The 24798-nt window shown below is 35.0% G+C and overlaps 1 protein-coding gene and 1 pseudogene across 1 annotated transcript; both read right to left on the minus strand.

Moving 5' to 3' along the window:
- LOC137618295 (uncharacterized) overlaps positions 1-20639 on the minus strand; it is a 44028-nt pseudogene extending 23389 nt beyond the window's left edge.
- A 30-nt stretch (positions 20640-20669) lies between these two features.
- Positions 20670-24556, minus strand: LOC137618301 (uncharacterized). The gene is made up of 2 exons (XM_068348473.1): positions 24110-24556; positions 20670-20729 (listed from the first exon to the last, which is right to left on the minus strand). Exons 1-2 carry the CDS (start codon positions 24554-24556, stop codon positions 20670-20672), a joined length of 507 nt encoding a protein of 168 aa, XP_068204574.1.
- Positions 24557-24798: the final 242 nt, after the last annotated feature.

The raw sequence follows: 24798 nt of genomic DNA on the forward strand, positions 1-24798 counted from the left end.
GGAAACATATGGATTAACACATTTTGGAGAATGTATTCTTCCTTAATAATATGAATTTCAAACCCAAATCATGATATACCAAATTAAGAAAAAGGAGATGTTAAGTGACTTTATATACATAGATATAGCTGCAACTATGATGAACTTTTAAACTTGCAAAGCAGAATAAATCAAGGTAAGGTAAATTGGAAAATCTCCTAATCACCAGTTTTCTGTGACTATTGAAGATAAATATATGATAAACAGAGACTAAACTGGTGCAGTGAAGATATAAAGTCTAAGAATATGAAGAACGTCAAAGCCAGAAATATTGATGTAAAGATGTAAAATGTAGAATTTCCTCATTAATAGATATTTTGTGATATTTGCAAGAATCCCGTGTCGTCAACCTCTTATGACTGTTTTACTAATAAGAGCAAAAGACTTGATTGTTTTGCTGACTGCTCAGGTGGTAAAGTAACTCATCAAGCCCTAATGAATGAAAGCCGAACATTTCTTGGAAAATGTAGCCGAACTTTTTTAATCCTAAGATAAACTTTTAATAAAAAAAGAATATTCAAAACCAATGACTTCATTCCCTATGAATAGTTGCATCATATAGGGAATTATAAGGGTGACTCGGTGGACATTGTAAAACTAACTAATCATACGTCATAGTTTGATCAAAGATTCGAAGTCACCCGATATAATCGCATTATTACCCTAACTATAGGCAGTAGGATTCTTTTGATCATTCGCAAACAGAGGTCCTGAGTATTCTTGACAGTTGATGGATAAAGCTCATGCAGCTACGCAATCTATCTTTTGAATCTATATTATCAAGTTAATACTGTCAAACTAGATAGAATAAATTTTCGAATAATTTTAAATTCTATACCATATAATAAACCAGTATCTAATCTTTAAATCAGTTTAGCATTATGTCAGCTAACCCGACATATTCGAAACTTAGGCCTAATCTATATTTAAATTGATACGAAACACGAACTTTTAACACCACGTCTGATTACTGCCTTTGTAATAGTGATGCCGACTAACGACGTAAGGATATACACATGGATGTATAGATGTCTCTAATCACAGCCTCTTTCGTATCTCTGCTTACTTGAAATTGTCATTTGGAATCCCTTGTCAACGACGTTGCCATCACCAGGGTCAGACGTAAATACGGCGGTCAACTGCGGGGTCGTTGCATCATTTTGGTTCTTAACGATGAAATCACTTACTTGGTCCATGTTGCTATCACATATGGCACTGTAAATAAATACACAATTAGCCACAGAATTTTTATTCCCTCTTTCATACAGATATCTGTAAACCTTTATCAAAGTTTGTAAAGAAAAGACACAGTGTGTAAACCCGTTGAGATGTAAGTCATAAAGCCTATGTTTATACTTCAACACATAATCAATACTGTTGCTTCTTTTGGAAATCGTAATATGTAAATGTGCAAAATACAATTATCTAATATTTTCGTCTAGAATTTGTCAACTTAACTAAACCTGATTATTTGAAATGAAATCCCACAGAGGTATTTGAGATAACTTTAAAACCACAGTTATAATCACGAGGTAGTATTTGATAAATTAACGCCCATGCATATGAAAGCGTTTGTATACATGTCTAAATGCGTGCGTGTGTGTTTCTATTGATATGGATAAATATGTTAAAACAAAATGAATGCGTGGATTACTTGAGACACTTATCAATGACTTCACTTGTTCTAAAACCACTGATTATCCTGACAAGGTAAACATGATGAGACTCAATAGTAGGTCGTGATTTTTGTATAATCAAGCAACGTCATTACTATGGCTGAATCCAGTCGCAGAAATACGGATGTATATTGATCCAGGGGATATTAGGATATCTCAAATATCTTTATTACCACGATCTATGCTTTTTATTTGTGTCCAATAATGAGAAGATTTTCTCAGTATATTTGATCAAACTTACCCTTGGGTAAGTCTTCGATACTTCCTATTACCTTCCGTGTAAAACATAATTTCAAGGTAGCCAGGTATTGGCAATGATGTGAATTTCCTAGTCAGTGTTACTGACATAACAATTAAAATCGTCGGTATCTAGAGAAGAGGATAAGAGGCTAAAGGTTGGTGACATATACAATGCTTTTCACTTACTTTTGATAAGTGTTATCTCCCGTCATGATCAGATTATCATAACCGCAGTTGGATGATGTATGGATGGAATCACCTGCATTGAAAGTTACCAGAACGAAACCTCTTTCAAGAAGCTGAAAAAAAGAACAAAAAACAATACAATTATTTGCGAGGAAAGGTGTAGGATTTATCGTGGTAATATTTTATGATTACTCAGACCCTAGATGGTTAGTAGTTTGAGGGACAAAATTAGTTCCATCATATAATCATTGTGTATAGTTATTCTTTCTGTAAATTTTGGAATATTTAGTAGTCTATATAATCAGAAAAAAATGCACGTTTATGATATGAATTACAACTTCTTTGAAATTATAAGAGCGCCTGACCATTCATTAATCTTCATTCGCAATAAAACTTCTATATACTGCACTACAGGACTGACATCAGTTAATAAACATGGAAGACATTCAATTTAATCAAAGATTTGTTGACTACACTCATACACGTATGTACACACATACATATATATATATATATATATATATACATATGTATGTATATATACATAAATAGATAGATAGATAGATTTTTATGTACATATTCGACTACATATATATATATATATATATATATATATATATATGCATATATATATATATATATATATATATATATATTTATATAGTCGAATATATACATAAAAATCTATCTATCTATCATTATATCTATGTATATATAAACATACATATGTATATACATATATGTGTGTATGTATATACTGTATGTATATATGTATGTATATATATATATGGATATATATGTATGTTTATATACATATATGTATATGTATATATATATATATATATATATATATATACATACATATATATATATATATATATATATATATATGTATATATATATACATATATATATATATATATGTATATATATATATATATATATATATATATATATATATATATATATATATATAGTTGATAGTTGGGCTCCTCTCGGGAATCACAATTTAAGTAAAAATAAAATGGTCAATGCTGCTGTCATCATCTTTATTTGGTGGCTTTCGACATAACTTCTGTCATCTTCAACCTATCTACAATTATTATTATGTAAAATTAATAAATTTGAATAAAATCATCATAAGTACATACTTAGGATGATATACTTCCAAAAATTGCACAACTAGCTCTAAAATCAAACCAGTCAAAGATCATAAAACCATATAAAAGACTTATTACACATATAATTATACAACTATATAAATGACCCAATAACTAACATATCCAGTCAACCGCTCGAGACGATGGCCACCCACCCAGAGCAGCAACCCACAGACCAGAAATCGGATCAATGGGTCACCGGCAACTGAACAGGTAAGCCCTCATTCAGGCTGGGTCTTATGTGTAATAAGTCTTTTATATGGTTTTATGTTCTTTGACTGGTTTGATTTTAGAGCTAGTTGGACACACGGGAAGTGTCTCCCAAAGTCATGAAACCGAAATAGAGCTTTTGATAAACAAAATGAGATTATGAAAAGATAAAATGGCACTTTCTCATAAAAGAAAATTGTTTAATCAGTTGGTCCTACCAGTATATACTTATGCACCAGAACTTAGAGCCTTACTAAAACCGTAGTACATCGCTAGTTATAACTCAAAGAGCTATGGAAAGAATAGTAATGGGAATAACACTAAGAGACAGTAAAAGAGCAACATGTATATGCGATCAAACTAAACTAGATGATATTCTAACAACATGTAAGGAAATGAAATGGACATGAGAGTGGCAGATAGTAGCTGGACATTAAGAATAACAGAATGGATCGCTAGATATTACAAAAGAAGCAGGGGAAGGAAGACAGGACGATGAATCGACAAGCTAAGAAAATTTGTCGTTACTATATAGACTGACATAGGAAGACCATATACAGACAGGAGTTAAAGGGTCATACCTGAGGCCTTTGTCCTGCAGTGGACTAGCAAAAGCTGATGATGATGATGGTGATTATATATATATATATATATATATATATATATATGTATATATATGTATATTTATATATATATATATATATATATATATATCATATATATAAGTATATATATATATATATATATATATATATATATATATATATACTTATATCAGCAGTAATGAGAGCTCTTCAAAAGAAAGGAATAGAAGAATCTTATGTTAGAACACTTGAAGATATCTATACAGGAAATACAGCAATCCTAAATCTACATAAAGATAGTGAGAAAATTCTGATTGAGAAAGGAGTTGGACAGGGAGACAACATCTCTCCTAAATTATTCACATCATGACAGGAAGAAGTTTTTATTAATTTAAATTGAGAAAATGTAGGGATTAATATTAAGCGGGAATACCTCAACAACTTAAAGATTTGCGATGACATAGTTGTGTTTAGTGAATCATGGGAGAAAATCCAAAAGATGATAGAAGATTTGAATAGGGAAAGCAGAGATATAGCACTGGAAATAAATATGAGTAAAACAAAGATAATGTTCAATGAAAACGCAGAGAGAAAGCAAATAAGAGTTATGGATTGGTTTCTATATTGTTAATGAATATACGTACTTAAGACAGACACTGATTTCCCAGGGCAAGAAACCGAAATAAGAAAAAAAAAAAAAAGGATACGCATCGGTTTGAGAGCAATTGGAAAACAAAATAACACTATGAAAACTGAAATGTTACTTTCTCTAAAAAACAAAAATATTTAATGAGATGGTCCTACCAGGATGAACTTATCCACCAGAAACTTGGAACCTTACTAAAGCCCTGGAACATAAGCTACTTACTACTCAAAGAGCTATGGAAAAAATATTAATGGGAATAACACTAAGAGACAGAAAAAATAGCAACATAGATACAAGAGCAAACTAAAGTAGAGGATATTTTAACAACATGTAATAAGATGAAATGGACATAGGCAGGACATACAATGAGAATGGCAAACAATAAATGAACATTACGAATAACAGAAGGGGTCCCTAGAGATTGCAAAAGAAGCAGGGTAGGAAGAGCTGATGATAGATTAACGAACTAAGAAAGTTTGCGATCATTGACTGGCACAGAAAGACATTAAGCAGACGCAAGTAATAGGACATGTCTAAGGCCTTTGATCGGCAGTGAACTAGTAACGGCTAATGATGATGATATATAAACACACACACACACACATATATATATATATATATATATATATATATATATATATATATATACATACATATATATATATATGTATATATATATATATATATATATATATATATATATATATATATATATGATTTATATATACATACATACATCTATCTATCTATCTATCTATCTATCTATATATATATATATATATATATATATATATATATATATATATATATATATATATATATTCATTATTATTATTACTAGCCAAGCTACAACCCTAGTTGGAAAAGCAAGATGCTATAAGCCCAAGGGCTCCAATAGGGAAAAATAGCCCACTGAGGAAAGGAAATAAGGAAATAAATAAATGATGAGAATAAATTAACAATAAATCATTCTAGAAACAGTAACAACGTCAAAACAGATATGTCCTATATAAACTATTAACAACGTCAAAAACAGATATGTCATATATAAACTATAAAAAGACTCATGTCAGCCTGGTCAACTTAAAAACATTTGCTCCAACTATGAACTTTCTACTGATTCAACTACCCGATTAGGAAGATCATTCCACAACTTGGTAACAGCTGGAATAAAACTTATAGAATACTGTGTAGTATTGAGCTTCATGATGGAGAAGGCCTGGCTATTAGAATTAACTGCCTGCCTAGTATTACGAACAGGATAGAATTGTCCAGGGAGATCTGAATGTAAAGAACGGTCAGAGTTATGAAAAATCTTATGCAACATGCATAATGAACTAATTGAACGACGGTGCCAAAGATTAATATCTAGATCAGGAATAAGAAATTTAATAGACCGTAAGTTTCTGTCCAACAAATTAAGATGAGAATCAGCAGCTGAACACCAGACAGGAGAACAATACTCAAAACAAGGTAGAATGGAAGAGTTAAAACACTTCTTCAGAATAGATTGACCACCAAAAATCTTGTAAGACTTTCTCAATAAGCCAATTTTTTTGTGCAATGGAAGAAGACAGACCTAATGTGTTTCTCAAAAGTAAATTTGCTGTCAAGAATCACACCTAAAATTTTAAAAGTCATACAAATTTAAAGAAACATTATCAATACTGAGATCCGGATGTTGGGGAGCCACCATCCTTGACCTAATTACAATCATACTTTGAGTTTTATTAGGATTCAACTTCATACCCTATAATTTGCACAATGCACTAATTTTAGCTAAATCTCTATTAAGGGATTCACCATCCTCAGATCTACATTTAGGGGATGGAACTGATGCAAAGAGAGTAGTATCATCTGCATATGCAACAAGCTTGTTTTCTAGGCCAAACCACATGTCATGTGAATATAGTATGAAAAGTAATGGGCTAAAAACACTACCCTGTGCAACACCGGATATCACATTCCTATACTCACTATGGTGCCCATCAACAACAACTCATTGAGATCTATTACTTAAAAAATCAATAATAATGCCAAGAAACGACCCATCCACTCCTAACTGATTGAGTTTGAAAACAAGGGCCTCATGATTAACACGGTCAAAGGCAGCACTAAAATCAAGGCCAATCATACGAACTTCCTGACCACAATCAAGGGAATTCTGTACAGCATTGAAGATTGTAAGAAGGGCATCACATGCTCCAAGGCCTTTACGAAAACCAAATTGCAAACTAGGGAATAGATGATTACCTCCAGCAAACCTATTAAGACGTTTTGCCAGAAGACGTTCAAAAACTTTAGATAATATAGGAGTTATGGAAATTGGGTGGTAATCAGTGGGACTTGAGCTACCACAAACACATTTACATAGAAGAGTAACATTACTAATTCTCCAACAAGTGCTAAAAGCTCCTCTTCTTGCTAACTTGCGCAAAATAACAGATAACTTTGGAGCTAAGAAATCTGCTTTCTTTATAAAAAACAAAGGAAAAATGCCATTTGGGTCTACACCTCCATAAGCATCAAGGTCCATCAACAGAGCTTTAATCTCACGAGATCGAAAAGCTAAACCAGTTAGTTTAACCTCAGCAAAACAGGAATGAGGAAGTTCAAGTTTTTCATTACTCTGTTTACTGTCAAAAACATCAGCCAACAGGGTTGCCTTTTCCTTTGGATAGTTAGTGACTGAGCCGTCTGGTTTAAGTAAAGGAGGAACTGTTGCATCTACACCAAAGAGTGCAGATTTAAGGGTAGACCACCATTTATGTTCCTGAGTTGTACCAGAAAGGGTTTCTTTTATGGTTAAATTGTACCCCTTTTCAGTTGAGGCATAAACTCTGAGCAAACAGTTATACATGTGTTTCCGTATAATACTTACATTGATGTTAAGTATGCATACACACCCATCTGGATAATTTTGTGGGTAATTGGGAGAGGACCAATACTGCGTGTGTTCACCGTAGGCCTGTAATGTTGCGAAGCTAACGTCGATTGTTTTGTTGCAATCAGTTCCACAAGCTGTAGCAAATCAAGACCATGTATTAACATCAATTTTACATTAGCTAAAGTCTTCATAACAATTAACAAAGATTTATACTATTTTTCACTCCGCCATGAATATACCTAAAAAAGAATATCTCAGCGCAGAAATTAATAATAATAATAATAATAATAATAATAATAATAATAATAATAATAATAATAATGATAATAATAATAATAATAATAATAATAATAATAATATTAATAACAATGATAATAATAACAAAGAATATTACTGAAATACCATACCCCCTGAAATGAAAGTGAGAGGTAAAGGTTCTCCGTAAGTAATAATAATAATAATAATAATAATAATAATAATAATAATAATAATAATAATAATAATACTATTGAAATACCATAACCTCTAAAATGAAAGTTGGAGGTAAAGGTTCTCCTTAAATAATAATAATAATAATAATAATAATAATAATAATAATAATAATAATAATAGTAATAATAATAATAATAATAATAATAGTCTCCTTCTAAGAATTATATGTAAGAGTTATATTAGTTTAATAATTTCAGCACAAAGTTTTAAGCTTTTATATTGTTTTTAAAACTATTTTATTTGTATATATCTATAACGATAATATCTTAAATTTTTAGATTTAGTAATGGAATATGGATGATGTGAACGTCTCTTTAGTTCAGTATTATTAGGATTTATTATGAGAATGATTGTGGAAGGAACTACCAAGGCTAGAAGTAAGCAGTTAAGAGGCTTCAAATATATATTGCAGAATATCTGGATAAACGTTACCGAAGGAGAGGTTTAAAGGAAGAAAAACTCCTTTGAGGAAGTGTAAAGAACGGGGAAATTGTCTGTATTATAAGTAGACAATATCTAAAGGGTTTTGACGACCCTTCAGTCCGGAGTCAATTCTTTTCTCTCATACTGTCCCCTCATTTCTTTCATCCCTCTATATTTTCTGTCCAATCCCTTATCAAACTTTACTTCTCGCTATCTCTTCCCCTGCCAACTCGCCATGGGCCAGCGCGGCAGGGTATGGCCCACAATCTCCCCAAATGAGTTACAACCACAGACAAAATTCGGCCGTTCCTGTTGAGTCAGCGGATTTAAATCAAGGCCCAACCACACAGTCTGATTTGGATAGGGACTGTGTGCTGTATAAGCGACTATCCAATCCTAAAACAGTGCTTAACATTGCTACGTACAATGTAAGAACCCTCTCTGAAGAAATACACCTGAGTAGCCTGGAAACAGAGATTATGAACTTCAATTGGGATATTATCGGAATCTCCGAGATGAGAAGACCTGGTGAGAAAATCCAAATGCTTAAAAGCAGACACTTGCTTTACAACAGTGGCAAGGAAAGCAAGCAAAATGGTGTTGGATTTCTCATAAACAAAAACTTACACAGTAACATTGAGAAGTTCACAGCCACATCAGACAGAGTTGCTAGAGTCACTCTTAGAATTTCAAAGCGGTACAGACTAACTATCATACAGGTATATGCTCCCACATCATTGTCATCCCAAGAGGAACTGGATAACTTTTATGATGACCTATATACCACTCTAAATAACAACAAAGCCCACTACAACATCATAATGGGGGATTTCAATGCTAAAATTGGAAAAGGGAATGAGGATTGCGTTGGCAAATTCGGATATGGGGAGAGAAATGAAAGGGGAGATGACTTGATAAATTTTGCTGTAGCACATAACTTCAAGATCATGAACACATTCTTTCAAAAGAGTGAAAACAAGAGATGGACATGGCGAAGCCCAAACTATGAAACACGTAATGAAATAGTCTACATACTGGTAGACAAACATAATATAGTTAAAAATGTTGATGTCCTGAACCAAGTCAATGTAGGCAGTGATCACAGGATGATAAGATGCAAAGTCCAAATCAACACAAAACAAGAAAGGCAAAAACTATTCTTCTTAAGACCAGAACATATCAAAGTACCTGAAGCTCTTAAATCTACATTTCAGATAGAGTTAAAAAACCACTACGAGATTCTTGGAAATTTAGAAGACCAAAACAGTAATGAAACTGATCTTGAAAACTTGAATAATAACATCATTATTCCCCTGAAGGAAGTAGCAAAGAAGTTCCAAGACACAAAACCCTCTGACAACAGCAAATTCTCGGAAGACACAAAGAACCTCATGAAAAAACGGAGAAATCTCAAGCCCCCATCAACAGTGCGGGAGAAAATTGAAGCAGCAGAACTAAACAAAACTATACACAAAAAGCAACGAGAAGACCTTCGCAATAGAACGACAAAAATAATTGAAGATGTCATCAAACAAGGCAGAGGGTTTAAAACAGCAAAAAGAAAACTCGGCCAAGGGAAGCTGCAATTCACTGGGGTGCTAGAAGAAGACGGATCCCTTACAACCAACCGTGATGGAATAGCTAAGCGAGCAAGAGAGTACTACCAAAAGCTTTACTCCTCATAAAGACCTCGTTACCATCTTCGTGAAAGAGCAAATCAACACCCATCACATCACTTTCCAGAGATCACAGCAGGCGAGATGTGACTAGCTGTCAAGCAAATGAAGAAAGGGAAAGCACCGGGACCAGATAACATCACGTTAGACCTAATAGCAGATGCTGATGAGCCAATCCACGTCAGACTGGTGCAACTATTCAATGAATGTCTGAAGAGGAGCAAAACGCCAGAAGAGTGGAATAAAGCTATCCTCATTCTACTCAACAAAAAAGGCGACCCCAGGGACATGAACAACCAACGGCCAATCAGCCTCCTTAATGTCATTTATATAATTTTCACCAAAGTTATCACCAACCGAATTGTAGGAAATCTTGATGAAAATCAGCCAAGGGAACAAGCGGGCTTTAGAAAAGGCTACTCCACAATTGACCATCTACAAACAGTAAACCAAATCATTGAGAAAACAAATGAATATAAGATACCACTAGTAGTAGCACTTGTAGATTACACCAAAGCATTTGACTCGGTTGAAACTGAGAAGGTCATGTCAGCGCTGGAATAACAGGGAGTTGAATCAGTTTACATTAACGTACTCTGTCACATCTATGACCATGCAACATCATTTATTCGCCTCCACAAGGACTCTGAACCATTCCAACTCAAGAGAGGTGTCAGACAAGGTGACACTAGCTCACCCAAACTGTTTACTGCCTTCCTGGAGAGAGCTTTCCGACAACTCAACTGGCAAGAAAAAGGAATAAAAATAGATGGAGAATATCTAAGTCACCTAAGATTTTCTGATGACATCATTATCATTGCTCACACCAAAGAAGAGCTTCAACATATGTTCACTGAGATAAATGAAGCAAGCAAATCACCTGGCCTCCACATGAACTTCCAAAAGACCAAAGTCAGGAGCAATAAATATACTGAAAATGCAGATGACATACTTGAAATTGAAAACCAACAAATTGAGGAAGTGGACCACTACATCTACCTAGGACAACGAATCTCTCTACATGACGCTTGTAAAGGGAGCGAAATAAAAAGAAGAATAACCCTCGGTTGGCAAGCGTTTGGAAGAGCCAGTACAGTGTTAAAAAATAAGAAGATTCCTATCATCTTAAAAAGGAAAGTCTATGATCAGTGTATCCTCCACACTGTCACCTATGGGGCCGAAACTTGGAATCTAACAAAAAATCTTTCCCTTGAATTACGAACAATGTAGAGGGCACATGAGAAAATTATGCTAAATCTAATATGGAAGGATAGAAAAACCGCTAAATGGATACGTCAAAAAACTAGAGTAATGGATATCCTTGAAACTATTAGCAAGCTCAAATGGAACTGGGCAGGGCACATTGCCAGGATGACAGACAACCGATGGACAACACGAACAACCTTCTGGACATCCCGAGGATACACAAGAAACCGAGGAAGACAAAAAACCCGCTGGCGAGATGACTTAGACCAACATAAGCAACAGTGGGACAGAATAGCTTGCGATAGAAGTCTGTGGAGAAACCTGGGGAAGGCCTACATCCAACAAAGGACTTTTGAAGACTGAAATGATGATGAAAGAAAATTCGTGGATTATAACGGTAATAGGTTGATTTCAAAATCAAGACTGATATGAAATTGTTTTTTGTTATGAAATGATTATATGAAAAGTTTAAAAGCAGAAGGAAAATTAATACAAGATACATTTATGATCCTAGAAAAATAGCTGCTAATGCTAATATCAATAAAAAAGCAATATAGTGGTTGTTAAAGATATAGCTATAAAAGATAACCTGTTGAAAGTAAGCAATATGTACATGATAAAGGCAAAACATTTATCTAGATTGAATGTGGCTGGTTGTCTTTAGAAAGTGGATCTGGGACTAGAGTTAATGATGTTTCTTAGCTATTAAAGATTTATATAGATAAAGATGTGTGAATCTTCACATCATTGACAGTTTAAAGAGAGTTTTAGAATAAGAAAATAAGTCAGGACTGGAATGTGGAATGGCTAATGTTCACAGATTATTTACTAGATTAGGAATAATGATAAGCAAGTGCTGACTTTATTGAGTTGCATATCGGTGTCAGTAGATGAAGCAGAAAGTTTATGTGAGTGTAAGGCCAGGGTCGTAAATAAAAACCAGGAAATTGGTGCTAAAAGTCACCATGGGCAGTAGAGGCAAGAGACGGGACGATGTCCTGGAAACCAACCACATGATCAGCACCTTAGTCCACTATTTTTCCAAGCTATGACTAGGGAGGACCAGGCAATGGCTGCTAATGACGCCTCAGTCTCTCTTCCCTAGCTTACTGAGACGGTGAAAATGTGGACACGAATATCCTTTTGCAATTCTTCACAAGATCGAGGGAATTAAACATTAAGAACTGCTTGTTCATGTCCAAGTTACAAAGCTATCTATCTGTCTATCTATCTATTTATCTATCTATATATGTATGTGTATATATTTATATATACACACACACACACACACACACACATATATATATATATATATATATATATATATATATATACACACATATTACCACCCAATAAGTTTATCGTCAGTAAAATATAAAATATTAGCAAAGATCACATTAGGCTGTATAGAAAGACAGCTTGACTTTAATCAACCAAGAAAGCAGGTATGTTTAGAAGCAGGCACTCAACAACTGACCGTATCCATATAATCAACCACCTAATGGTAAAATCAACATAGTATGACAAACCGCTATGTATAGCACTTATAGACTATGAGAAAGCTTTTGATTCTGCCAAAAATTCAGCAGTAATGAAATCCCTTCAAAGACAAGGAATAGATGAATCTCATGTTAGAGCACTTGAATATATCTATATGTAAATTGCAGCAATCCTAAAACTACATGGAGATAGTGAGGAAAGTCTGATTGAAGAAGGAGTTTAACAGGGAGACCCCATCACTCTTAAATTATTTGTAGCATGTCTAGAACACGCTTTTAAGAATTACGATTAGGAAAATGTAGGAACTAACAAGACTATGGATTGACGAGCTAAAACAATTTGAAGGTATTGCCTGACATAAACAGACCATAAACAGACTGAAGTGGAAGGACAGAGAAGACGATGAATTGATGAGCTAAAAAAATTTACGCGTATAGACTGGCTTAGAAGACCACAAACACCCTTGAGTGGAAGGACATGTACTGCAGTGGACTAGTTACAGCTCATTACGAGGATGATGATGATGATGTATGGATAGGCTTACACAGACACAGACACACATACACAAAAAAATATATATACATATATATATATATATATATATACTATTTTAAGACATATGGTACAGCAATGCGAAGAATATAGAAATCCACTTACGATGCCATTTGTGGACTATGAAAAAGTCTTTGATAGTGTGCACCGGCCAATATTGTAGAGAGTCTTGCGTTATTATGGAGTTCCTCTTAGATATGAAAATTAAACTAAGTATGTTAATGGGTAGATACAATACTTTTAAAAGGATATAATAGAAGACAAAAATATCTATTCTCAAAATGTGAGCAGCGAGGCGAGACGAGATTCGACTACGGCCCTGTTTGGTCAATCCTGTCATCATTTCATTGTTGTCAACATTTCGGAAGTAAACCAAGCCTAGCTGAGAGCGTCTGCCGTGATAAGGAAACTGTCCTGTTTGGACCAAGATGTCATCGTCTTAATTAGTGGAGTCAGCATATTTGGAGTAACCGAGCCTGAGGGAAATTCTTGTTTAGGATATATGTCATCATGGAAGGACACGTGCTGCCCTTTTGTTACGACTTAATACGTGGTCCAGATTGCTTCAGATTTTTTCTTCTAGAAGCTTTCATGGCGTGATCAAAGTGGGCGTTTTTGAGGAAGCCTATAGAAATGCAAAATTGTTAAAAAGAACGCCTTCTATGGAGATGACCACTGCCCACTATAATTAACTCCGCCCGTACATGGGTATATAAACTTCATGAAGAGATTATCCAAGAGAGATAGGACAGGACATAAGACAAGAGAGGAACTATGTCCGAAGCAGATGAGATCCAAGTCCTAGCTAGATAAGAAACAGAGAAGACCAGAAGTCTGATAGAGCCAGATTCTAACTTTCCCTTCAGACAACAAAAGCCTATTTCCAAAAGATCCTGCTATGGCCGAGAAGAAGAGACAAATTGAAGCAGCAAGCCCTTCCTGCTTGTGAAAAGAAGTAGCCAACACTGCCTGCAGCCTGCCTTCGTTAAACCGTATCAGTGAATCCTTGGAAGAAGACCTCTGATGTCCCTCCTTGATGCCACATCTTTTGTGATGTCTTCTAATCTGGTTATCGTGTCAGTTTCATTTCAACTTCAGCCGCCCTCCTGCAACGTTCTCAAGCCTTACTTCAACAGTATCCTCAAATTCTTGGAAGAAGACCTCTGATGTCCCTTCTTGATGCCACCCTTTTTGTGACGTCTTCGAATCCGGTCATCGTGCCAGTTTCATCTGAACTTCAGTCGCCCTTCTGCAACGTTCTCAAGCCTGAAGTCTCCGTACTAGTATCGTCTCAGCAGCTGCAGAAAACTATTCCTTAAGTATTTCTACCTTATTGACTGTCCCCCTTTTCTGTTGGTGTTTTGATTGATTTGATTTGATTTGTCAGTTTCATCTGAACTTCAGTCGCCCTTCTGCAACGTTCTCAAGCCTGAAGTCTCCGTACTAGTATCATCTCAGCAGCCGCAGAAAACTATTCCTTAAGTATTTCCACCTTACTGACTGTTCCCCTTTTCTGTTGGTGTTTTGATTGATTTGATTTGATTTGTCAGTTTCATCTGAACTTCAGTCGCCCTTCTGCAACGTTCTCAAGCCTGAAGTCTCCGTACTAGTATCATCTCAGCAGCCGCAGAAAACTATTCCTTAAGTATTTCCACCTTACTGACTGTTCCCCTTTTCTGTTGGTGTTTTGATTGATTTGATTTGATTTGTCAGTTTCATCTGAACTTCAGTCGCCCTTCTGCAACGTTCTCAAGCCTGAAGTCTCCGTACTAGTATCATCTCAGCAGCCGCAGAAAACTATTCCTTAAGTATTTCCACCTTACTGACTGTTCCCCTTTTCTGTTGGTGTTTTGATTGATTTGATTTGATTTGTCAGTTTCATCTGAACTTCAGTCGCCCTTCTGCAACGTTCTCAAGCTTGAAGTCTCCGTACTAGTATTGTCTCAGCAGCCGCAGAAAACTATTCCTTAAGTATTTCTACCTTATTGACTGTCCCCCTTTTCTGTTGGTGTTTTGATTGATTTGATTTGTCTGTTAAAGTAACCGAAGAAATAACATTAGTTACTTTGTAAGTTTGTGAATAAACGTGCTGTATTTTTTTTTCGTGAATTTCTTTTTATATCAATTTCCCATGTTTTAAGGGTTGTTGTTGTAAACATTTATTTTACTTATTAAAAGAACCTGTAACGATTTCAAGATCGCAACAACGAGCTAAAACAATTTGCAGGTATTGACCAGCATAAATAGACCATAAACAGACTGAAGTGGAAAGGCAGAGAAGACGATAAATTGATGAGCTAAAAACATTTACGCGTATAGACTGGCTTAGAAAGACCATAAGCAGACTTGAGTGGAAGGACATGCACTGCAGTGTACTAGTTGCAGCTCATTACGAGGATGATGATGATGATGATGATGATGATGATGATATATGGATAGGCATACACACACGCAGATACACACACACATATATATATATATATATATATATATATATATATATATGTATATATATACTGTATATATATATATATATATATATATATATATATATATATATATATATATATATAAATGTTGAGTATGGTCATTCTAGAGAGATTAGAGAGAAAGATTGATGGAAAGCTGAGAGATGACCAAGCATGATTTAAAAAAGGTAGAAGTTGCACTGACCAAATTTTCATTTTAAGACATGTGGAACAGCAATGTGAAGAATATAGAAATCCACTTTTGATGGCATTTGTGGACTATGAAATAGCCTTTGATAGCGTGCACCGGCCAATATTGTGGAGAGTCTTGCGTTATTATATATATATATATATATATATATATATATATATATATATATATATATATATATATATATGTATCTATATATATATATATATATATATATATATATATATATATATATATATATATATATATATATATATATATATAAGTATTGTATTGTTAAGTAATTGGTTAGTCATGAATTCATATAAAGTATATCAATTGAATAAATAAAGAATGATTTCTGATGTCTCTACTTCGAGGAATAAAACATAATGAGGTGTATTTTTATTGCGGTTCGGGAAAAATCTAATGTGATGTAGGAAATCTGGAAGAGTCCAGAACGAATAGAATTGTTCATACGTGGATGTTGAAACGGAAGTTATGTCACCAAAAAGAGCCGTGATTCAGAAATTAAAATATATAAAAGTAATTAGGGGTTTCATTTGGAAAGTATTTTTTATCGAGAATTGAATAAGAATAATTTTAGTAACATCCTACGAAGTCTTATAGAGAGGAAATTTTTCTATTACAAAGATCTTTTCAAATATTTTGATCATGGGGTTTTGTGATGTAACAGGTGACACTTGAGTGCTAAAGCTTACAACGGGGGGTGGGGTATACAAAAGTTAGTTCCGGTTGGGTAAAGGACACATCAACTAGGAGAGTCAGCCATCATACAATATCCTCCGGAATGCAGTCAAGTTTCCCTAAGGCTCTGATGCCTCTGTACTCTTCGACATCTTCGATAGCTATTATGGTAAGGTGATTGTGAACTATGGTTTAACGAAATGACATACAGTATTGATAACCGTACGACTAGGTAGTAGGTTGGCCAGGGCACCAGCCACCCGTTGAGATACTACCGCTAGAGAGTTATGGGGTCTTTTGACTGGCCAGACAGTACTACATTGGATCCTCCTCTCTGGTTACGGTTCATTTTCCCTTTGCCTACATACACACTGAATAGTCTGGCATATTCTTTACATATTCTCCTCTATCCTCATACACCTGACAACACAGATTACCAAACAATTCTTCATCACCCAAGGGGTTACTGCACTGTAATTGTTCAGTGCCACTTTCCTCTTGGTAAGGGTAGAAGAGACTCTTTAGCTATGGTAAGCAGCTCTTCTAGGAGAAGGACACTCCAAAATCAAACCACTGTTCTCTAGTCTTGGGTAGTGCCATAGCCTCTGTACCATGGCCTTTCACTGTCTTGGGTTAGAGTTCTCTTGCTTGAGTGTACACTCGAGCACACTCTCCTATCTTATTTCTCTTCCTCTTGTTTTGTTAAAGTTTTTATAGTTTATATAGGAGATATTTATTGTTGTTACTCTTCTTAGAATATTTTATTTTCCTTTTTTCATTTCCGCACTGAGCTATTTTCCCTGTTGAAGCCCCTTGGCTTATAGCATACTGCTTTTCCAACTAGGGTTGTAGCTTAGTAAGTAAGTAATAATAATAATAATAGTGCAATTTTATGTTTGAGTTGCTCTAATGAAATGAAGGGTTAATAACTGTTTAAGCCTATTGCATTTTTGGGATTGAATTATTTTAATGAAATAAAGTGTTAAGAACTGTGTAATCACTGTATAATCGTTGTATAGTCACCTACTCTAACTACTACGTAGCCTGAACTTTAACGTAACTTTTTGTTAACGAAATGAAGTGCTACTAAATAATTTATTAGAATCCAACTGTATAATTTGTACCAGTGCTAATCATGTAGCAGCACATATAGAAAACTGAACTTTTTTTATTTCTCATGATTTAGCCAAGACTAGTGTGAATTGAGATGTGAATTATGATATGTTATCTGTTCCGTGAAACTACTGTTTGATATCACTTTATGTGCACTAAGTGATCAAATTTTAAGGATTGTATATTTTACTAACATTTGTAATAAAGTTATATATTTGTAAGCATTCCGTATTATATAATCCTTTGAAATTTTTTTTCATAACTTTGTTACCATCCCGAGTCTCGTCACTACTATTCTTACAACTAAGTCGTAGACCTAAAAGAACTCTAAGTTAGAGCATTTCAGATAATTGATCTTCATGTTTGTAAATCAGTAAAACAGATTTAAAGTCCTTGCTATAGAGGAAGATTGTAAGAGAATTTAAGCACAAGTAAGCTTGTGGCGTTACACTGGAAAACTAGAGAACTCTCACAATCAATCATACATTTGGGACGAAAGCAGTCTACTTGTTTAAGTTTTGGAAGTAAAGGTAAATTATTAGGAGAAAATGAGCTCAGAGGCGAGATATAAAAAAAGAAAGAGAGAAAGGTATAATAGTTTGATCAGGAATTTACAATGAGACAAACTTTCTCTGGAAACTAAGATGGCAATGTTTGAAGGAGGGCGAGCCCTCTATTCTTTATGGAAGTGAAGTATAGATGTTGAAAGTAAATAATATTAGAAAAAAAAAATGAGCTGCTAAGGTTGACCGTTTGTGCAGCATAAGAGGTATAAAAAAAATGCTTAGATGTACAGGAGTGGCAGAAAAGTAATCTGAAATAAAAGAATAAATGACTATGTAGGAATAATTTGATCACGCGGAAATAATGAATCGATATTAGATTGATAAGTTGAGTGTTTAATTCGGAAGTGTCAGGAAGGAGCTGGAAAGGGACACCATACGCACACACAGTTATATATATATATATATATATATATATATATATATATATATATATATATATATATATATATATATATATATATATATATATATACAGAGAGAGAGAGAGAGAGAGAGAGAGAGAGAGAGAGAGAGAGAGAGAGAGAGAGAGAGAGAGAGAGAGAGAGAGAGAGAGTGGGTATTGAAAAGGTAGGGCCTCAATGTAAAGGAGGGTTGAGATTAAGTTTAAGATAAGGCGGCTCTATGCACTGCTGATGAGCCTTCTGTGTAAGCATAAAAAGTGACCAGTTTTCTTTGAAGATGCTCACCAACGATTCAGCATTCAAAGTATGAATGTGGCAGTGACTCATGTGAATTTGTTCTATTAGTATTTGTGTAGTTATGTAATGCATATACCGGTGTTCCCAAAAGAACCATGGAATATACATTAAGTGTTAGATGTAACAACAATGTACACAGGACCTACCATCTGCAACTACAGCTACATTTGTTGTAGTAGTCGATGTTGTTGTCGTTGTTGATGACATTGGGGTAGTTGTGGTTGTAGCTGTAGAAGAAGTGGTTGCAGTAGTAGAGGTACTTGTCGTTGTTGTTTTTGGAGTTGTACTTGTAGTGGTACTTGTTGATGTTGTTGTTGGAGTTGTACTCGTAGTGGTACTTGTTGATGTTGTTGTTGGTGTTGTACTTGTGGTGCTTGTTGATGTCGTTGTAGGAGGTTTGCTTGTAGTGGTGCTTGTTGATGTTGTTGTTGAAGTTGTGCTTGTTGATGTTGTTGTTGGAGTTGTGCTTGTTGTTTGTGACGTTGTACTTGTTGTTTTAACTGGAGTTGTAGTAGTTGAGGATGTTGACGTTGTCGATGTCTCGGTTGATGTTGTTGTAGTTGGAGTAGCAGTGGTTGTTGTTGCCGTTGACGTGGTTGTAGATTCTGGTGTTGTCGTTGTTGTTGTAACTGTTGTAATGTCAGGCACCTTACAATGACATCTCTGTCCGTCCACAAAGTTGGATACTATTTTATACCCCGCTGGCTGCAGATTCACGTGATAAGATTAGTTGAAACAGAAATGGTCAATTGTTTTTATATCAAAACTTATTACAATACAGAGAATATATTCTTACTTCATGATAAAGGACTGTTCCATAAACATATATGACAGAAAACATAGATGCAGGGTGTAAGTGTCCGTTTTGATGGGGCTAAGGAAACAATTTTTGTTTCATTTTACTCTTTATGGGAGAAAATTGGTAGAAACTAATTCGTTACTGAAGGTATCTTTATATTATACGGTAGAGAGATAGGCAGCAAATAGTCTTCTGAGTTATGTGTTACCAAAAGGCAATCAAAACTTTGCTTTAAAAAACCATAAAATTATTCTTAAATATTAAAATCTAAATTTACATATTTTAAAGTAAATCTATTATCAAAGAACATTAGGCAACTTTAGATATTTTTCGTTGGTGAGAAGATTTTTCGATTTTCATAAAATTCGGTGTTTATTACCTTTTTTGTGGTAGACTCGTTTCTTGAATTGTATAAGAACTAGCTGATTGTCCATTTTGAATATTTATAAGCATTCTTGTAATGTATCACAAAACTAGAAGTTTAAAAGGTTAAGTATTTTCACCAAAATTTAGATACGTACTAAATCAGCCGACCAGACTTCGAATTTCTCAGCGAATGTCATGGCACTACCAAGGCCAAAAAACATGTAGAGTATACAAAGTAACTGGATGATCAGCATGGCTTTGGATCTGTTGACAAATAATTAGCATTAACTAAGAATCCCAAGTAAATTATGTGAAAGGTGTTTTAAAAATAATGTATATGGAATCTGCAAAAAAGGAAAAAAGAAAAATATTAGCCTATAATTTAGGCAAACTAGGTTACAAGGTCTTGAAGGCCTTGAGTATTTTTCCTTTTAAATTTTTTTTATTTCTATCGGAAGTTGAGTTCCATTGATGGAGAAACTTTCATCTAAACAAAAGTTTGATATTTTCCTCCTAAAAACTACTGACCATAGAAGCTGGTCGGTCTTTGATTGCTCCTCCTTATATGAGAGCCCGTGTCACACATAAGGAGATGACAATCATAAACCGGCCAGCTTCAATGGCCAGTAGTCTTTAGGAGGAAAATGCTACAAACTTTTTTTTTTATATATATAATAACCTTTCCACCAATGAAATTTAACTTGAATATTTACCATAGGGGCTAAAGTTTTTCTTAGGCAATTTTCTGGTTAGCATAGCAATATATCTGCAAACATTGTGCTTCCTGTGACACGACAACGATTGAATTACTATTAAAATCAATGGTTTTATGAAGATGGAATGTGATGAAAGTTCTTGTTTGCATTTCGGGGGAATGCTTACTATATTAGATTTTCAACATGGTTTATAAAGTTATGGAAAATAAGTGATTCATTATCTATTATTACCAACCAGTTATTTTTGCAAATAAAGGGTACGGTATTTCGTTTACACAGTTTTTGAGAAAGCAAGAAGCGTTGGGTTTTAAAGTTGTATTTGTATCGTTTCTGGGAAATGAAGGTGATGTAAAAATATATTACCCCGAGGTACAACACGTTCCAGTCAAGAACGGAACAAAAATTCAAACACAAGGAGACAAGCATATACAGTCATTAACAAGCTATCAGTGAGAGGTTAGAGTGATAACGACAATATACAATAAAACAGAAATACCGTTACAGTATTCAAACGTGTGTGCAAGCATTGATGAATGTAAGTTTCCCAAATGTGAGAAGATGGCTAGAGTCACACTAGTTTTGAAGTGCGCTCTGGATTACCGGGAATTAAGCTCATACAGACCTATATCGAATCTATCATTTGTTTAAAAAATACTAGAATACGTAATTCTTGAACAACTAGTCAGTCCCTTAGAAGTAATAGAAGCTTTACCTGACAACCAATCTGCTTACAGAAACTTATACTGTACGGAGTCTGCCATCTGCTCTGTTGTAAATGATATGCTGGAAATGATGGATGGAAATAAATGTGGTATTTTAATATTACTATATCTTAGTGCAGCGTTTGATACAGTTGTGCATAAACTGCTACTAAATGATCTACGGTGCATCAGCATTGAAGATCAAGCTTGCGAATACCTAAAAGACTACTTGGTTGGTGGAAATTACTGTGTGCAAATTGGAATCTCTTATCCATCATATGAACCTTTAAACATAGGGGTACTCCAGGGGAGTGTACTTGGCCCAATCTCATTCTGCATCTATACTATCGAAAATATTGCAAAGTCATGGCATGAAGTTCAAACTATTTACGGATGACACAATTTTACTTCTCCATAAATGATATAGATGACACCACTGAAACTCTAAACCGAATCGTTGATAGTGTTAGAGAATTGATGACAATTAAACAACTAAAATTAAATGAGAACAAAACTGAGCTCATGGTGGTGGGAAAGAGAAGCAGTTTAAGAAGCTTAGGTGATATTCTAACGATAAAAAATAATCAAGCTTACGAATACCTAAAAGACTACTTGGTTGATAGAAATTACTGTGTGCAAATTGGAAACTCTTATCCATCATATGAACCTTTAAACAGAGGGGTACCCCCGGGGAGTGTACTTGGCCCAATAATATTCTGCATCTATACTATCAGTCTACTGAAAATACTACAAAGGCATGGTGTGAAGTTCAAACTATTTGCGGATGACACAATTTTACTTCTCCTTAAATGATATAGATGACTCCACTGAAACTCTAAACCGAATCCTTGATAGTGTTAGAGAATGGATGATAATCAAACAACTAAAATTAAATGAGAACAAAACTGAGTTCATGGTGATGGGAAAGAGAAGCAGTGTAAGAAGCTTGGGTGATATTCACATGAACATAAATAATGACTTAGTGCCGATATCTAGTAATGTTTGTGATCTAGGTGTATTTCTTGACTGCAACCTGTCTCTCAATGCCCAAATAAATAATGTAGTAAAAACTGCTGCTTATCATCTAAGGAATATTGCTTTTATAGATAAGTACCTGGATGAAAATTCTACAAAGAAACTTGTGATAAACTGTGTTATTACCAGGACTGACTACTGCAACTCCATCTATTACAATTTACCAAAAGTACAACTTAAGAAATTACAAAACATTATATACAAAGGAGCAAGACTGATAAAAGGTGACCCACTTAGAGAAAGGATCACCCCGTTACTAATTGATTTACACTGGCTGCCAATTAAAGAGAAAATTGAATTTAAAATATGTACAATAACCCGCCAAGTTATCAGAACCAGTGGTCCAAAATACTCAAGAGAATTGCTACATATTGCGCAGCCAACAAATCTTGTCACGAGTATAGCTACAGAGGGTTTCAAACTATTGGAACCTAGATATATGTATACTGTAGGCTCCAGAGCCTTTAAATATACGGCCCCGTGACTATACAATAAGCTCCCACGAGACATCCGAATGATTGAAGACATTAAGGCTTTCAAGAGGAAACTGAAGACTTACTTATTTTGTGAGTCATTTGACAGTGACGATTTAACAGTAAATGAGCAATACGTGATATGAAATGTTGAATACTCTGAACGAACAAGATAAAATGACAGCGGAGGTCCTGTAGAGAGGAGGGCTCCCCTGCCGTATGGGACCGGAAAAGCAGCCATCAAAGTAAGTAAAGAGGTAAAGTGAGGTAGGCATGTGTGACATCAAATGCATTTATAAGTCACATCATAAAGATTGAACCATTTATCCTTTCTCTATCTTGTTTATCAATAGAGTTTCCTTATTCTCGAGAATTTTTGTAACCTCTTTGTACATCCTCGATCTGCCCTTTCCACCTGACTACTATTGCGGCGATCAACCGAATTACAGTGCTCTTTAATCTGAAAAACCTTGTTTTTGATAAATTTAGAAATCCTGGCATTTGTATGCAGGCACCAGTTAGGTATTAACTGATAGGCAGAGTGAATGTAACTAACTTTATTTGGATGAAGCATCAATATATATACAACCCATTCCAGTTAAGAACAGCGCAAAAATTAAAACACAATGAGACAAGCATATACAGGGATTAACACGTTATCATTGCGAGGAGAGAGCGATAACGACAATGTAAAATAAAACAGAAATACCGTTACAGTGTTCAAGTGTGTGTGATATGCATGCTTTATATGGCTCCCCCCTAGAAAAAAAATAGGGTGCCCTGCTCTCGTGAGGCATACTGTAATAGGGTTATATGGTACAAGATATGCAGGTTTTAGGCGATCAATATAGAACCAGTCTTCTTTGCCCCGCATGTTGAGGAGGAATGCTTTAGGCGTACGACGGATCACGAGGAAACGGCCCGTGTAAGGGTGCATTAACGGTGGTTTGCTAGTTTTGTTGAGCAGTAAAACGTGTGTTACCGAGTGCAGATCTGTCGGTATGTGTTGCTTAGCTGGGGCTTGTAAGTCTGGCACTGGAGATTGTTGGACGAGGTTGTAGACGGAAAACTCGGCAGGGACAACCAACTGGTTGCCATACACCATTTCAGCTGCCAAGACATCCAGGATGTGTTTAGGAGTGGTACTTTGTCTCAGGAAGACCCAGAGAAGCTGATTAAACCAGTAGGAGTCCTTGCAACAGGACATCAAAGCTACTTTGAGGGTACGGTGAAAACGTTCAACCATACAGTTGGCAGCAGGGTTGTACGCGGTTGTCTGATGAAGGGCGATACCCAGGAGATTTGCTAATGATGTCCACTATTGAGAAGTGAAAGTGGTACCCCTATTGGAAGTAATATGCTTAGGGATACCAAATCTCGCTATCCATCCTGAGAGTAAGGCAGATGTACACGAGGTGGATGTTGTAGTTTCCATGGGAATGGCTTCAGTCCAACGAGGAAGCGGTTGATGAAGGTAGGGGACCTACA

The sequence above is a fragment of the Palaemon carinicauda genome, chromosome 2 (genome assembly GCF_036898095.1).
Source record: "Palaemon carinicauda isolate YSFRI2023 chromosome 2, ASM3689809v2, whole genome shotgun sequence".
Classification (NCBI taxonomy): Eukaryota; Metazoa; Arthropoda; class Malacostraca; order Decapoda; family Palaemonidae; genus Palaemon; species Palaemon carinicauda.

Coding starts and splice junctions, on each gene's coding strand:
- LOC137618301 (XM_068348473.1), bottom strand. CDS start 24,556: ATGGTTGAACGTTTTCACCGTACCCTCAAAGTAGCTTTGATGTCCTGT. Junction 20,730..24,109: donor TACCATATAACCCTATTACA/GTATGCCTCACG, acceptor CCTTTTTTGCAG/ATTCCATATACATTATTTTT.